At 38.0% G+C, this 17,789-nt stretch overlaps 1 protein-coding gene and 1 long non-coding RNA gene across 5 annotated transcripts in view; one reads left to right on the forward strand and one right to left on the reverse strand.

The window, feature by feature from the left end:
* The window catches only part of CLCN3 (Cl-/H+ antiporter 3), a 106,853-nt gene that overhangs the window by 14,401 nt on the left and 74,663 nt on the right, over positions 1–17,789 (forward strand). For all 4 annotated transcript variants that reach the window (XR_003550894.1, XR_001371081.2, XM_006141316.3 and 1 more), the window contains exon 2: positions 8,319–8,494. Coding sequence is in view for 2 of the 4 variants with exons in the window: in XM_006141316.3 (XP_006141378.1) it covers positions 8,335–8,494 (160 nt within the window). In the remaining 2 variants the exon portion in view is untranslated. The remainder of the gene's footprint in view (positions 1–8,318; positions 8,495–17,789) is intronic.
* The window catches only part of LOC102476256 (uncharacterized), a 16,453-nt gene continuing 13,850 nt past the window's right edge, over positions 15,187–17,789 (reverse strand). Inside the window, exon 4 of the long non-coding RNA XR_333442.1 lies at positions 15,187–15,409. This is a non-coding gene — a long non-coding RNA (uncharacterized LOC102476256). The remainder of the gene's footprint in view (positions 15,410–17,789) is intronic.

Raw genomic sequence — 17,789 nt, forward strand, 5'->3', positions numbered from 1 at the left:
CATCAAATATCCATTTTTTTTTTTAAATGGTACGAATAGTTTTACCGTTTTTTTTTTGTTGTTGTTACCTAACATTCATTCCCTGAGCATCATCACAACGTACTATATGTAATTTCCCATCTAGAATAGACTGCATAGTGACTTAATCAAGCATGTTATCATCAATAATATTCCATTTCTACTTTCATGCTGCAAGTATCTTGTTGAGAATTTTTGCATCTATGGGACCAGCAGTTGACATAACGGCTGTGTCGCTAGACTCCCATGTAGTCGATGTGGTTCGAGTCCCGGACCCAGTGGCTTAAACTCACCCTGGGCACGTGTGCGTACGTGCCCAAGATCCCAAGAGGAGAATGGAAGAGGAGGGATTGCCGTGTGGCTATCCCTCCTGGCGGGTGATTTCTCACTTTCTGTCTCTCTGTCTGTCTCTGTCTTTCTGGCAAGTGCATGTGCCCTATAACAAAAAACCTCTCCAAAAAAAAGAGAAAGAATTTTTGCATCTATATTCATCTGAGATATTGGTCTGTAGTTTTCCTTTTTTGTCATGTCCTTATCTATTTTGGAAATGAGGATGATGGAGGCTTCATAAAATGAGTTTGGAAGATTTCCTTCCTTTCGGATCTTTAGAAATAATTTGAGTAGGTTAAGAGTTAACTCTTCCTTAAAAGTTTTATAGAATTCAAAAGTGAAGCCATTTGGACCTGGGCTTTTCTTTGTCAGGAGGTTATTTATTACTGATTCAATCTCATAGCTTGTTATGGGCCTATTCAGGTTTTCTCTGTCCTCTTGATTCAGTCTTGGTAGATTATATGCATCTAGGAATTTGTCTATCTCCTCCACATTCTCTTGTTTGTTGGCATATAGTCAGTCATAGTATCTTCTAAAGATGTTTTGTATTTCTACTGTGGCTGTTGTAATGTTGCCTCTTTTATCACTTATTTGATTTATCTGGTTACTTACTTCTTCTTTATCAGTCTGACTAATGGTGTGTTGATCTTGTTAAGATCTTGTTAATCTTTTTAAAGAACCAGCTTTTGCTTTCATTTATTTTCTGTATAGTTCGTTTATTTTCTCTTTCATTTATTTCTGCTCAGATCTTTATTGTTTCTTTTCATCTGGCATTTTTTTTGTTTGCCGTTGTTTTTTTTAATTCCTTGAGGCATGATGTTAAGTTGTCTATTTGTTAGTTTTCCATTTTTTCTTTCTTTCTTTCTTTCTTTTTTTGTTTAAGACGTTTTTGCTATAGGGCACATGAGCTTGCCAGAAAGAGAGACAGAGAGACAGAAAGCGAGAAATCTTCCCCCGGAGGAATGGCTACACCGCAATCCCTTGTCCTCCATTCTCCTCTCAGGATCTTGGGCATGCACACACATGTGCCTGTGTGAGTTTAAGCTCCTGAGTCCAGGACTCGAACCATTGTCGTCTCCATGGGAGTCCAGTGACATAGCCATTTACACCAACTGCTGGTCCCATCCTTTCCATCTTTTTCTTATGCATACTAATTGCTATGAATTTCCCTCCTATGATTGCTTTGGTGGTATTTCATAGATTATGGAAACTTGTGTACTCATTTGTTCCCATACATTTTTTGATTTCAGACTTAATTTCTTTGGTAGTTAAGAAGTCATTCAGAAGTAAGCTGTTTAGTTTCCATGTGTTTGTGTGTTTTTGAGGTTTCTTGAAATTAATATTGAGTTTAATTCCATTATAGTCAGAGAAGATGCTGGATATAGTTTCTATGCCTTTGAATCCCAAAGGTTGATTTGTGTCCTTCAACACTTTTGGTCACTTTTGAAAAGGTTCCATGCTGGGATGAGAAAAATGTATATTTTATGGTCTTAGGGTGGAAAGTTCTAATGATATCTGTCAAGCCCATATTATTTATAGTATTGCTTAGGTCCTATATCTCTCTGCTTTATTTTTGTCTAGAAAATCTGTCTAAAGGAGATAATGGGGTGTTGAGATCCTCAACAATTAGAGTGTTGCAACCTCTCTCTCCTTTTAGCTCCTGCAGTCTTTGCTTCATGTATTCAGGTACTCCTGAGTTGAGTGCATAGATATTTATAAACTTTATGTCTTCTTGATGAATTAGCCCACTTACTACTATACAATGCCCTTCTTTGTCTCTTACAGTCTTTGTCTTAAAGCCTATTTTTTCTGAAATCAGTATTGCAACCACAGCCCTTTTTTGATTTCCATTTGCATGAAATATCTTTTTCCAGCTTTTCACTTTTAGGCTATGTATGTCTTTATCCATAAGGTGAGTTTCTTATAGGCAACAGATAGAGGGTTTCTGTTTTTTTTATCCATTCAGCTACTTTGTGTTTTTTGATTGGAGAATTTAACCCATTAACATTCAATGTTATTATCAATATTTCTGGACATGTTCCTGTCATTAAGTAAGCCATTTTCTTGGTTGTTTTTTGTTCTATCTTATCCATTCATCTGCTGTTTAGTTTTTCTGGTATAATACCGTCTTCAGAACCTCTTGAAGAGCTAGTCTGGAGTTGGTAAATTCTTTCAGGTTTTGTTTATCTGAGAATGTTTTTATCTGTTTTTCCCATATGAAGGATAATCTTGCTGGGTATAGTATTCTTGGTTGAAATTGTTTTTCACTTAACACTTTGAATATATCTTCCCATTCTTTCCTTGCTTACATTATTTCCACTGAGAGGTCCAATGTTAGTCTGATGGGACAACCTTTGTGAGTAACTTGATGTTTCTTTCTTGCTAATTTTAGTATCTTCTTTTTGTCTGTGGTTTTGGTCAACCTGGCTAGAGTGTGTCTTGGACAAGATCTTCTTGGGTTGATTCTATTTGAGGTCCTGTGTATTTTTTGGGTCTGGATATTTGAATGCCTCTCTAGGTTTGCAAAGTTTTCTTCCAGGAATTCGTAGAATAAATTATCAATACCCTTATTATTGTTTTCCTCTTCTGGGATACCAGTTAACCAGATGTTTGGGTACTTGATGGTATCTAATATTTCTCGTATATTATTTTCATTGTTCTTGGATGTTTTCTCAGTCTTTTAGATCATTTTTTCTAGGTCAGAGGTTTTGTCTTCTACATTTGAGATTTGATCTTTTGTGTGATCTAATCTTAAAACTTTCGAGGGAGGTTTTAATTTCCTGTATCACATTCTTCATTTCTTTCTTTTTTTTTTTTTTGAGAGTTTTTTTTGCTACAGGGTGTGTGCGCTCACCAGACAGAGAGAGACAGAGAGACAGAAAATGAGAAATCACCCTCAGGGGGGATGGCCATGCTGCAATCCCTTCTCCTCCATTCTCCTCTCGGGATCCTGGGCATGCATGCACACTCGCCCGGCATGAGTTTTAAGCCGCTGGGTCCGGGACTTGAACTGCGGTTGACTACATGGGAGTCCAGCGACATAGCCATTACGCTAACTACTGGTCTTCACATTCTTCATTTCTAACAATGAGGACTTCCTCATCTCCTGGAGCTCATTGTCTCTTTTCTCTTGCATCTCATTTGGTTTGGTCACTACACAAGAAAACACATGGATGAATCTCCATAGAATTATGCTGAGTTCAGAGAGTTAATCCAAGAGTATCTTCTGGATGATTACATGTATATAACAAATAGGGATAGAAATAGCCATCAGATTGTAGGTTGCTGGGAGGTAATGAAGGAGTAGGGTGCTGGAGGAGAGTAACTGTGTTGGCGACCTGCTCTTTAGGTTCACCCTAAGGAGGAAATGATGAGAAGTGCTCATACACCACGATATGAGGAGAGGGGAGCTTAGAAGTTCAGATTTTTCTTATCCTCCTTCCCTCTGTATCTCAGTTTTAGTTCAGTATTTATTGAGTGAACAAGAAGGTTTGTTAAACATCACACTGAATAGTTAGCAGAATTTGTCATGTTCTTGATCCTATCTCTTATTCTCTGCATTATATATAGAAAGCTTGAAAACCAAATCAAATAGTGCAAAGTACAGAAGGGGAAGGAGTTTCATCTATAGATATACCCTAAGGCAAAGCAGTCTGTCAGCTGTATTCAGCTAAGACTGACACACAGCTGTCTTCTGCTGTGTAAGGCAGTACATCTGCAAGCATTACTTCCTAAAAGTTGTTTAAACTCTGTTTAACCAGTTAGCAATAGTCATTGCTTGTCCTTCAACAGTAGCTTTAAAAAGGGCAGCATGAGGATCTCTGTGTGGTGACGAAATGTCTGTATCCTGAATGTATCAATGTTAATATCCTGATTGTAATATTGTACTGTAGTTTTGCAAGATGTTACCATTTGTGGAAATGGAGTAAAGGTATACAGAATCTCTGTATTATAGTTATGTGTGAAACAACAATGATCTCAAAGTACAATGTTGAATCAGAGGGACCAGCATGTAGCATGGTGGTTGGGATGTGGGACTCTCACATGGCTCACCATGGATTTGAGTCCTGGACCTGGAGACTTGGTTTCTTTATTTCTCTCCCTCTTTCTCTCTCTCTCTCTCTCTCTCTCTCTCTCTCTCTCTTTCTATCACATGCCCTGCAGCAAATTTAAAAATGATAAATAAAATTAAATAAAAATAATTCTTAAAAAACTTGAGTTAGAAAATATTTAAATAGGGGGCCAGCAGGTGGCATGGTGGTTAAGACGCTGTATTCCCACATGGCTGACCATGGTTCGAGTCCTAAACCTGGCGGCTTGCTTTCTCACTTTTCCTCTCTCTTTCTTTCTCTGTGGTGAGCACATATGTCCTGTAGCAAATTAAAAAATAATAAGAATAATGATAAATAAATAGATAATTCTTTATAAAAAAGAAAATAGTTAAGTACCTAATGTTAGATACTGTGTTAACCATTAAATATGAAGTGTCAAGCAAAAAGTGACACAGTGTCAGACCTTATAATGCATTGTAGAAGGGAAAACAGACATTGATTATTAATAAATAATCATGTAAATCCAAGTATCAAAGCTGTAGTAAGTGCTGTAAAGAAAGTTGTAAGAACTAATAATAAGAAAATTTGACTGTCAGGGAAGATGTGACCCAGGTAGAAAGTAGATTGGGGAGCCTTTCCTTAGTAGCTGCATGATTTGGGTCCAGTTAATTAAACCCTTTGTGTCTCAGTTTCCTGGTCTGTTAAATTGGGATAATTATAGCACCTAAGTATTAGGGTCGTGATTATATTTAATGCAAATATTAAATGAATGAATCTATAAAGTGCTTAGGATTGTGTCAGGCATACAGCTAAGTTCTGTTTTAGTGTTAAATAAATAAAAGCATACTTGATGTGTGATCTCAAGAAGGAACAAGGGAGGACCTGGGGTATGTTCTAGGCAGGGAGGGCAACAGAGGCCTGAGATAGAACAGGGGAGAACCCGGGAGGACAGAGAAATAAAAAAAATCAGTGAATTTAGAGTACTGCAAGAAGCATACACTATGAAATGAAACTGGTGAGCTGCTCTAGGTGGGGACCAGGCTGCCTAGAGCTTTGCCTACTCTGTATAGTTTGTGTCCTAAGGGGGTGGAAAATGATGAAAAGCTTTTAATCCATGGCGTGGGGAGAGATTACTGATCATATTTGCTTTGGGGGGAAAAAGAACATGCTAGCTGCTTTGTGATGATCAGATTAGTGGGAGGCAAGGTGATTAGATACACAAATCATTTAGGATTTCATTGCAGTTAAACCAGGCTAGAGATTTTCCAAGGCTATTTTGAATCTTCATAACTCTGCAAGAATAGGTTTGCAAGCTACTTCGTATCTATTGTAGTATTTTGAAATGGCTTTAAATATATTTTTTGAAAATTAAAAAGGAATAGGTGGGGCCAACCCTGTGGCGTGGTGGTTAAGGTGGCTGGATTCCACATGGCTGACTGTGTGGTTCAAGTCTCAGACCCAGTGACTTGAAAAATGCTGGACATGGGCAGAGAATGGAGGAGAAGGGATTGCCTCCCTCTGGGGAAGCATACTCACTTTTCCTCTCTCATTTATTCTCCATCTCTATCCCGCCAGTGCACATGCCCAGTGGCCAAAATAATAATAATAATATTTTTAAAAATTTTTAAAAGGACAGAGTGATTGTATTTTTTTTTCTTTTGTTGTAAAAGAACAGAATTTCAGCTGCCAAATTATAGCTTAAATTGCCTTTTGTGGACAAGTTTGGGAATTGGCTTTAGAACCTAAGAAGTTAACAGTGGTATTCAGATTTCCTTCTATTATATTTTATTCTTCCACACAAATTTGAAATTTTTAAATAGTTTTTGCTATAGTGTACGTGTACTCTCGGTGTGGGGGGGGAGGGTATAATGTGAGAGATCTCACCTCTTCCCGCCCAGGGGTATAACCATGTAATCCCTTCTCCTCCATTCTCCTCTCAGGATTTCGGATATGCACACACATGCCCAGTGTGATTTTTCAAGCCAGCAGGTATAGTATAGGCAATATTTGGTACAAAGTTCACTTGGGTGAACTTAGATCCCACTTGCCTGAAATCCATATTCATCAAAATGGCTTCTGGAAGGGTCAGATTTATAGGGAAAATGGGGGAAAGAGAGGATTACAAAAGTATTTTTCCCCTGAGAATCATATTGGTTTATAAGAATAGCACTTTTCTGATTCACTTTTTGGTGTTTTATAGATCTTATTCTAGTAACAGCTAAAGGCAGGAAGTAGGGTTATAATCTTAACCAGCAGGCCACAGAACAGCCCCAGGGAATTCTTTGTTTAGATGTGTCCTTGAGCAGCTACTTTAGTGTGGGATCCTACTGAGACTCTATGCACTTAACTCTTTGGGCCAGTTTTAGCAGACCTCCTCATTCCTCAGACTGCTTTGAACTGTTTTCTCAATTCCATTATTTGTCTTTCATTCTCTTCATGTACATATTATGACATACCTAAAAATCTTGTTTTACAAGGCTTACTGGTTTGACTGCTTTTGTGAGCAGTACCTTTCAAGTCTGACACATGCACCTTCCAGGTCTTACTAATGTCCCCTCACTTATGTTGGACTCTTATTTTGATGTTGAGCACATTAGATGTACTTTAAAAAAATAAAACTATTTATGAATAATATTGTCTTTTGAATGTAGAGAGTAAGAATAATGAAAATATATGTTTATTTAATTTTACCTGCTTTGAAAAATGAAAATTCCTGCCTGTTAACAACTTTCACTATGGTTGTTTAACATGGGCTCTGAATATTTAAACTAAACAATGATGAAAGGAGAGTGAAATTAACATTTAAAAAGTGTTTAAATAGGGGCCAGCAGGTGGCATAGTTGTTACTGTGCTGGACTCCCATATGGCCAACCCGATACCGGTCCTGAACCTGGCAGCTTGAAAATCATGCCAAGCGTGTGTGTGTGTGTGTGTGTGTGTGTGTGTGTGTGTGTGTCCCAAATTCCAGGAGCAGACTGTAGAAGAATGGATTGCATAATGGCCATCCCTCTTGGGTGGGTGACTTCTCACTTTCCCTTTCACTGTCTCTCTGTTTCTCTCCAGTGAGCCCACATTGCCCTACGGCAAAAACCTTTTTCAAAAAAATGTTTAAATTACAGTATTAATTTTTAAAATTAGGTAGTACATAAACCTGGTAAAATAAGGTACAGCCTCCCTTCCCTTCAGACCTAGTACTGTAGCCATATAGTTCCCTTCCCCGTAGACAACTTTCTTGGAAATCCCTCCAGAGATATAGTCTATACCCAAGATCTTCAGAAAGTTCATGGTAAATGTGTATTATGGAGAAAACTATACGTGGATTTCAAGAAAGACTTTTTTGTGTGCCCAAAATCTCCAGTTTAATTCCATTTTCACATAAATTTTTAAATAATTATTTTTTATTAATTTTATTTATTATGATTATTACTTTTAAATTTGACCAGAAAGACAGAGAAAGTGAGAAAGCAAGCCACCAGGTCCCGGACTCAAACTGTAATCAGCTATGTGGGAGTCTAGTGCCTTAACCACCACACCACTTGCCAGCCCCTCACATTACTTTTTGAAATTCCTGCATATAAGCAATTATGCTTCTCCCCTCTGCTTTTTGTGGGGAGGGGAACCCACATATTGTAGCATACTATAATAAATATACTTTACAATTTTTAACTTAAGAGTTGTTCTTAGAGATTGTTTCATAACACTACCTGAAATTCTTTATTCTTTTAGCAGCTTCATAGTAAGAATAAAATTAAATCACCCTGAAATACTTAACATAATAGTGAGCTATTGTTACAGTGAATGGACTTACTATTTTTTAAAATATAGAGTTAATAAGTTCTCTTTTGTGGTATTAAACTAGATGATTTTTATTTTGTTAGAAATATATTAAAACCATTCCCTTCCCTTTTTATTTTTCAGATAATCAGACAGCTAAATGGAGTCTGAGCAGCTGTTCCATAGAGGCTACTATAGAAACAGCTACAACAGTATAACAAGCGCAAGTAGTGATGAGGAGCTTTTAGATGGAGCAGGTGTGATTATGGACTTTCAGACTTCCGAAGATGACAATTTGTTAGATGGTGACACAGTAGTTGGTAAGTTCAGCATTATAGCTCTACTTATAGTTATGAATATCTAATAATAAGCATATACTTTTTTTTTTTGAGCAGTTTTTGCTATAGGGCGCGTGCGCTCACCAGACAGAGACAGAGAGATAGAAAGCGAGAAATCACCCCCCCAGGGGGGATGGCCACGCCATAATTCCTTCTCCTCCATTCTCCTCTCGGGATCCTGGGCATGCACGCACACGTACCTGGTGTGTTTTAAGCCACCGGGTCCGGGAAGCGAATCGCGGTTGACTACGTGGGAGTCCAGCGACATAGCTATTACGCTAACTGCTGGTCCCAAGCATATACGTTTTTAACTGATGTTAAATTTTGGACTACCTTCTTTTAAACTGAGGTGGAGTTCACATAACATACACTTAACCAGTTTATTTTTTTTAAGTTTATTTATTAATTTCTTCTGAGAGAGAAAGAGAGAGAGTGATAACACACTCAGTAGGATTTTAATTCCATGATACACTCCAGCCAAGCCATCAGCCAGCCCTGGATTGTGGATGCACACGTGCCTGGCATACTCAGGAAGGTCTCCAGATGCAAACCTCATGTGGGCCAGCCTTGCAGACCATTGTGTTTTAACACTGCACCACCATCTGGCCCCCAGCTTAGCCATTTTATACTGTACAATTCAGCGGCATTTATCAGTTTCACAATGTTGCGTAACTGCTACTTGTATCAAGTACCAAAGGTATTCTTTACCTGGAAAGAATATCTCACGTTTGGGTCAACTTTTAAATTTAAATATAATGTTATACATAGAGGTATATAGTCATCAACTCTTAAGTGTGGAAATTGATGAATTTTTGCAAAATGAACGCATTCATATGTCCCTCAATCAAGAAATAAAGCACTAGATTGGGCCCATAGAGCAGTGGTTGAAGTAGCAAGATCCCGTATGGCTTACCGTGGTTTACCTGTCTCAGTGGCTTGAAAAACACTGGATATGTGTGCATGCATGCTCAAAATCCTAATCCTGAGGAGTAGAGAAGTGAAGGAAAAAGGGATTACAGTGTGACCATGCTTCATCAGGGTTACTTTTTTCCCTCTCTCTGGCAATAAAAACAAAAACAAAAACAAAAACCGGAAAACACTTAAACATTGTTAGTTCTTCCAGAATTCTCCCTTGTTTCCCTTTCAGTTTCAAAGGTAACTATTAACTTGATTTCTGGCTAAATTAATTTTACAGTTACTTGAACTTTCTGTAAGTGGAATTATATTGTGTATACTCTTTTTATGTCTGGCTTCTTTTATTTAGTTTTGAGATCATCTATGTTATTGCAAATAGCAGTAGTTAATTAATTTTCGTTGCCATGTTGTATTCTGTTTTGTAAATACTTGATCATTGGGAGATAATTTTTTCCTTCAGCTTTTGGTTATTACTAATAGTTCTGTGAATCTTCAGTACATATATTTAGTTCATTTATGTACATAATTCTCTGTAATTTATATATCAGTATAGAATGCTTAGATCACAGAATATGTGTATCTTAGTGTTATTAGATACCATCAAAGAGACTTCCAAAGTGGTAGCACATACATTTCTACTGATAGTGTGTGAGAATACTGTTTACTCCATATCTTGATCAATATTTGATATCATCAGATTTAAAAATTTATTCTAGTGTGGATGTAGTTTTAATTTTTTCCTGGTGTCTTTTGAGTTTAAATACCTTTTTGTATACTCATTGGCTTTTAAATTTTTCCTCTTTTGGAGTATGCATTCAATTTTTGGCTTATTCTGGAAGAGATTATTATGGATTTTGATTAGGAATCTTTCATTAGACACATGTATTGTGAATGTTTTCTCTCACTTTGGGATATGCCTTTTCACTCTTTTGGTGAATTAACTAATGAAGATATCATCAACTCTAATGAAATCTAGTTAATCTTTTCCTTTATTCTTCATTCTTTTTCTGTTTAAGAAATCTTCCATACTCAAGGTTATAAGATATTCTTTTTTTCCTAGAATTTTAATTTCTGTATCATTCTTATTTAGCTTTACAATCTACTTGTTAATTTTTGCATTCATTTTATCCATATAAATAATGGAAAAAACCCTTTCTTTTTCTAGTGGACACAGTGACATCTTTGTTATATATTAAGTTGCTATATATCTGTAGACATGTTTCTGGACTTTCTATTGTGCTACACTGCAATATTTGTCTATCTTTATACCAAAACCCAGCATACATTTCTGTTTTATTTTTTATTGATCCATAGTTTATATATGTTAACATAATTACCATTATATTTGGTTTCAAACCTTCCACCTGTCTGTGTTTTGTTAATTCCTTTCTTCTTTTCTCTTATTTCTGTTCTCCCCAATGCCTTGTTTGTTCTACATGCCCTTATTTTTTGTTCTGTGAGTTACTCTAGAGGTCATTAGTTCTACAAATTATTACTTCTACCACCTTCATGGAAAATGTAAGAACCTCAGAATACTTTATCTCTTTTTATCCCCTCCTACTTTTTGCACTATATTGTCCTGTGTTTTAGTCCCTGTATATGTAAAACTGCACAAGAAGTTATCGTTCCTTTGTACGGTCAACGTTTATTTAGATTTAACCACATCTTTACTATTGCTTTTAATTGTATATGGACATAGAAAATTACATGCATAAATGCATGTGAATTTTCATGTTTTTGTCTGTGAAACTTTTTTTCTCTTTAAAGATTCCTTGTTGGGGGTCACCTAGTGTCATGGTTAAGTGGCTTGATCCCAACATGGCTGACTGTGCAATTAGAGCCTCGGACTGGTGGTTTGGAACAATGCTGGCATGTGCACATACAGGCCCAAAATCCTGAAAGGAGAATGAAGAAGGACTGCAGTGTGGCCATCCCCCCTACAGGTTGCTTTCTCACTTTCACACTCTCTAGCAAGCCCATGTGCCCTATCACAAATTAAACCAAAACAAAAACAAACTCTCATTAATATATCTTTTTTTTTTTCCCTCCCTCAAGTTTTCTCTATAGGGTATGTGTGCTTGCTGGAGAGAGAGAGAGAGAAAAAAAAAAAAAAAGTGAGATATCATCCCCCCTGGAAGGGGTGGCCATACTACAACCCCTTCTTCTCCATTCTCCTCTGGGATTTTAGGGCATGTATGTACACGCACCCAGCATGATTTTCAAGCCTCTGGTCTGGGGCTTGAACTGCATAGCTGGTCATGTAGGATCCAGCCCCCTTAAACTCCACACCACTTGCTAGCCAGATGTTTCTTTTAATGATAGTCTGCTAGTAATAGATTCACTCAGTTTTTTTAAAAGTCTGTTTTACTTTATAGATCTGTAATTATTTTCTTTGAGCATTTTAAGGAGGTGATTCTGGTGTCATTTGCCTTTTTTTATTTTCTCAAAAACTCATTTATCAGTCTTATTAATGCCTTTTTTTAAAGTTTCAAAATTTTTTTTAAAGTTCATTTACTTCTCCCAAAAGTGAGAGACAGAGTCATGGAAAGAGGCATCCCCAACAGGGTCTTCACAGCTGTGATCTCTCTTCAGACTCAGCTGGCCCAGATCACAGGCTTCATGCATTTATGCGTGACATGTTCAGGAAGGTCCCAGGACATGAATCCAGGACTTTGCTCCTGTGGGTCTGCTTGCACTACCACTGAGCTACCACCTAATCCTTTACTGTTTCTTGAAGGATATTGTTTTTCTAACATAGCTGATATGATCCTGTTAACAGTAGCAAGGGGTGGGAGGTGGGGACCTCAGATCAGATCTACCGTCATGGGCTAAGACAGATATCAGAGGAAAGAGCTCATTACTGTTTCTGCTTAGTATCTGGGAAGTATGGAAGTGGACAGTAGGGTAAGCAGTTGAGTACTAAGTATTCTTTCATGATTCAGTCTTTTTTTAGGTTTTAGGGCACGTGCGCTCACTGGAAAGAGAAAGAGAAAGTGAGAAATCACACCCCAATGGGAATGGCCTTTCCATAGTCGTTCTCCTCCATTCCCCTCTCAGGATTTTGGGCTTGCACACACATGCCCAGCGATTTTTAGGCTATGGGATCTGGGACTTAAACTGTGGTTGGCCACGTGGGAGTCCAGTGCCTTAGCCACCACACCACCTGCTGACTCCAATTCAGTATCTTTTTAGCATGCTAAAACATCAGAACTAATCACAGGCATGTACCAGTGGTGTTTTGGTGTGTGCATCGAATGAAAGTCTGTAATGTTCAGAGGCTGTTAGGTTGGAGCCTGAATTTACATCTTAGCTCTGGCAGTAGAAATCTCTGTAATCTTTGGCAAGTCATTTAGCCTCTTTATGCCTCACTTTTTTCTTATGTAAAAAAAATATAGGAATAACTGTTTAGATCATTGCTCTGAGAATTAAGTGCATGTAGAGATCTTAACACAGAAGTGAGGTATACACAATGCTTTGTGGTGACTTGCTGATGGTAAAGACTCAGTAAATAGTAGCTATTCTATTTTCTTATGTGTTACCTCACCTTTGAATATGTTAGACTATCCCTGCAACATAAATAATTTCCCTTTATGTTAGCATTTGAGTGAAGTGTCAGTAACACTGCCAGTAGTATTAATGAAAAACATATATTCTAGAACTCAGATATGACATCTGGTTTAGGATTTAGCTTGTAGCAGTAAACCTGTTTGGACTTCACTGACTCGAGTAGATATTATAGTTATTCATTTGTTGAGTAGCTCTTTCTTTGAAAATAACTGCAACGCATGTACTCACTAATCTCAAAAATGTCACCAGTCTAATTTCAAAAATCGAATCAGAGGCCAGCAGGTGGTGTGGTGGTTAAGGACGCTGGACTCCCACATAGCCAACCACGGTTCTAGTCTTGGACCTGGCGGCTTCCTCTCTTTCTCTCTCTCTGTCCCTCTCTGGTCAAATTAAAATAAATAAATAAAGTTAAATAAGTCAGTTCTCAAAAATAAAAAAAAAATTAGCATCAACCTGGTTAGTATAAATACTGAATAATCCAGAGCACATTGTGGTTAAAAAAAAAAATAGAAGTTATCCTTAATAACAGGGACTTATTAATACTATCAGTTAAATTTAAGGTAGAGAAAAGCTAAATTAGGCTTGATTCATAATTATATTTAAATATATCTAGTTTGAGTGAATCAGGTTAGTCAATAATTCAGATTCTTTGGAAAATGCAAAAAGGATTGTTGGAAGTAACAGAGAGGGCCAAGATGTTGTTGCTACAGTTGTAGTCACTAAATAAGCCATATGGTTCTTGCTTCTTTGAAGCCCATAACTGTTCATAGTACAGGTATGTAATTGTTCTTTTTTTTTTTTTTTTTGAGAGGTTTTTGCTATAGGGCGCGTGCGCTCGCCAGACAGATAGACAGATAGAGACAGAGAGACAGAAAGCAGGAAATCAACCCCTGGGGGTGTGGCCACACCGCAATCCCTTCTCCTCCATTCTCCTCTTGGGATCTTGGGCACGCACGCACACGCGCCCGGCGTGAGTTCAAGCCACCGGGTCCGGGACTCGAACCGCGGTCGAATACATGGGAGTCCAGCGACATAGCCATTATGCTAACTGCTGGTCCCTGTAATTGTTCTTTTCATCTTTGATTGTAGTAAAAGAATTACTAGGATTGATTGGGGTGAAGCTATAGTCGGTCACATGTTTAAACATTAATTTTCAAAAGTTAATTTATATTGATGATATGATTGAACTAATATGTTTAAATTTTAGGCCCATCTACCTTTTTTATTCTATTCTAATCTATTTCGATTTGTTCTATTCTATTTCTTCTTTTTTTAAATGCCAAGGATGCATGCATAAGAGGGAGAGAGGGAGGAAGGAGAGAGACGCCAGAATGGAGTCTGGTCACACTGGAGTTCTTTTCCGTCTGATTCTCTACCCTGCCAGGATCTGGGGCATGCGTAGGCATGCCTGGTGTGTTTTTGAGCCAGAGCCTGTTCTTGAATCCTAAAAGGCCATGTGGGATCCAACTTTCTCCATGCAGGGCCCAATTTCTGTCCTATGAAGCTGCCCCCCCCCCCTTTTCTTTAAAGTTTATTTCTCCCAAGAGTGAGAAAGAGAGCACTCTAACAGAGTTTTGATACCAGACTCCATCCCCAGCCTTTAGCCATCTCTGGATCATGGGCATACGCCAACCCAGAACCTTCACTTGTGGGTCAGCCTTGCAAAGCTTTGTGTTTTACCACTGTACTACTGTCTGCTCTCTGCCCTTCATGTACCTTGTCTGAAATGTTAACTTGCCAGTATAAAGGATCAGGTCCAGGTTTCTAGATTGTGTATAGACTGTAAGAGAAAAATATGAGAAGAATGACAGAGAGGGCTCATTCCTAATTGCTTCAATGTCCTATCTATAGATAGCCTGAAAAACAAAATACAACCCTTGGGAATACTAAAATGCAAACATAAAGCATTCTGATTTTTAAAAAAAATCTTGGGGCATGTGATTACCGGGAATGGAATTCAGGGTAGTACATAAATTACTATGTTGTGTTCTATTTTCCATATGTATCTTTCCTTGGGCTTCAGAATTCAGAACTGCTCAGTATATGATGCTCAGAGGTAGATTGTCTTGTTCAAGTCTTGTGACCCTACCATTTCTGCTAAAACTTACTTGCATTCTGAGCTACTATTAGAGAGCACAGCATTTTTATTCAAATCAGTATCATTAGATTTAGTTCATTCAAAATGTTGGTAATTTTATTCATCTCACATCCCTTCTGGGTGGAATATTCCTGCATACTGTCTACATAGGAAATTTCAGAAGAGAAGGCCTGGTGAAGTAGACGCAGAGTGAGCATGCCAGAAGCGAGCTGGCCATATGCCAGGACATCTCTTTGGATAAGGATACATACCACAGTCCAGGGTCCTTAGACCTGCCGTCACAGAAGCATGGCTTCAACAGCATGAAACTGAGTTGTCTGTAGAAAGTAGATTCATATTAACTAGGATTTTAGATCTTATTATACAAAACCATAATATGAATTTATTTATAGTGAGAAATATACTAATACTCTAGTATTCTAAAAAGTGATGTGGAGCAGCTTACAGAGATACACAAAATTCAATCATTAACGTAAACATTTGACAAGGATGAAGCAAAGGGAAAACAACTTGAAGCCATAAAATATAGAGCTGAGACCATTAAAAAATGTTACCAATGTACTTTCTAAAGGAAACTACAAATTTGCCTCTAAGCTTTTTTTTTTTTTTTTTTTTTCACTTTTTTTTTTGTGTGTGTGAGTGTGTTTGTTTTGTTTTTTAACCATAGGGTGCACACACCAGAGAGAAACAGTGAGAGACGGTGAGAGGGAAAGTGAAATCACTGTCTAGGGAGAATGGTCATGCCACAGTCTCCTTTTTCATTCTCCACAGATTTTGGGCATGCACACATATGTGCCCAGTGTGATTTTTCAAGCTACCTCGTCCAGGTTTAGAACCACAGTCGGCCATGGGGAGTCCAGCACCTTAACCTCTACTCCACCTGCTAACCCAACAGTAAATATTTTTAAGTGAGAAAATGCCGGAAAGCATAGCCTTGTGCCTTGAGTATAGAAGATTTTACATAAATAACATCTAAGTTACTTGTATGTGTATACATGCACATCGGTGTGTTCATGTGTGTGTGTGTGTGTGTGTATGTGTATCACTGTACTGTACTTTCCTATACACATACATACACATATATGTATGCAATATCTATTGATTATTCTACCCAGTTAAATTCTGGGAAGATGTATGTCTAATATCTGAAGTGGAAAACATTCCGTATGAACTCTGAATTGAGGCCAAGATGGGAATGGTACCTTAGCCCATTAGAAGTCATTTATTTCTTAAATAAATGTCACTTATGAGCTTAAAGATTGCAGTGCGGTACCTTCGGAAAGCATCTTCCTGGGCAAGATGAATTCCTCTTACTCGTGAAAGTACAGTTTCTCTGAATGGCCTGAACCACGCATTATCTTTTAATTCACGTCACCAAAAAAGAGGGACGTTGAGTAGAGACCTTGATGTTATGTTGACACCTTTTTTACTTTGGAACTTTCCCTATTTATATTTGTGTTCAACTGTATTTTTATTTTTAATTCTGGGGGCCAATTGTTGATTTAATGAAGGCCTCCTGCCTTCAGTAAAGATCCATTATGTGAACATGATCAATAAGCTGTTCGAGTTTTCCCAACAGATATGTTTCCAGGTTGTTGAGTGTGAAGAACATCGCGTCTGTGTCTGTGAGCATTGGGAGAACAATGTGACACGTATGTGTCTAATGAAACCCGGTCGCTGTCTAATGCTTTCCTGAAGCTTTCTCTCACAGTTTAGAGATGCTTAATCACTCATTCAGAACCATTTTTGATTAGCAGGTACTCCTAACGCTTCAAGTTTCTAAGCTCCCAACCTTTTTTTTTCAATTGGCCAACTCTCTTAGAATCCCTTCAGCGGTATACAGTGCCTTTAAAGAATCTGCTATTTAAAGGCACCTTGGGAGGAGTCCCCTGATTCACACATTTGCATATGAGGCCAATGTTCTGAGGGTGTTTGGGAAGTCAGCAGTTCTTACAATATTGACAACAGCTTCTTGGCCAGGGTTGGCATTATCTAGCTAAGGCTTGCTACTTACTGATCTTTTCCATATATCAGTTTGCTTAGCTTAACTGCTTAGGTCAATGTCAATATCAGCTAATTAATATTGGTATTGGCTAACCCCATAAACACCCGGCATACATACATACACACACATGCATACACATTCTGAAGTGGACACTTTAAAATAGCATGAATTTTAAATTCCATTATGAAACATGGTGGGGTTTTAAATAGAACATCAACAAACAATGCCATCAAGCAATTAAAACATAATAAAGCAAATGAGCCTAAGTAACTGTAACCTTATAGGTCTGAAATTGTGCCTGCAGCCTGAGGAGCATAAACTCATGAGAACTAGGGAGCAAACCTGTTACGCCAGAGGATTAAAAACAGACGAGGCATACTATAGAGATATGCTAAGCATCGCTTACGGCCCTTGCATGTGGTACTTTTGAGCAGAAGACCACATTCGCTTGTCTCACTCTTCAGCCCCACCACGTGCTGCATCTCCATCTCCCGGGTGTCTCCTATCACACACACAAAGAAAGCAATTTCCATGCCCCTCACCAGGTCTGAAAACACTTCCTCCTCTGATCCCTCTGTTGCTCATCACACGGCTGGCATTTCATTTCCTCACAGTGTGTAGGGTAGTAGGAGGTTATGGTTGACCTTATGTGAGGAATTTAAAGCCCCAAAGAGATGAAGTGGCTGGTTCCC

Source organism: Tupaia chinensis, unplaced genomic scaffold (genome assembly GCF_000334495.1).
Source record: "Tupaia chinensis unplaced genomic scaffold, TupChi_1.0 Scaffold000051_1, whole genome shotgun sequence".
Classification (NCBI taxonomy): domain Eukaryota; kingdom Metazoa; phylum Chordata; class Mammalia; order Scandentia; family Tupaiidae; genus Tupaia; species Tupaia belangeri.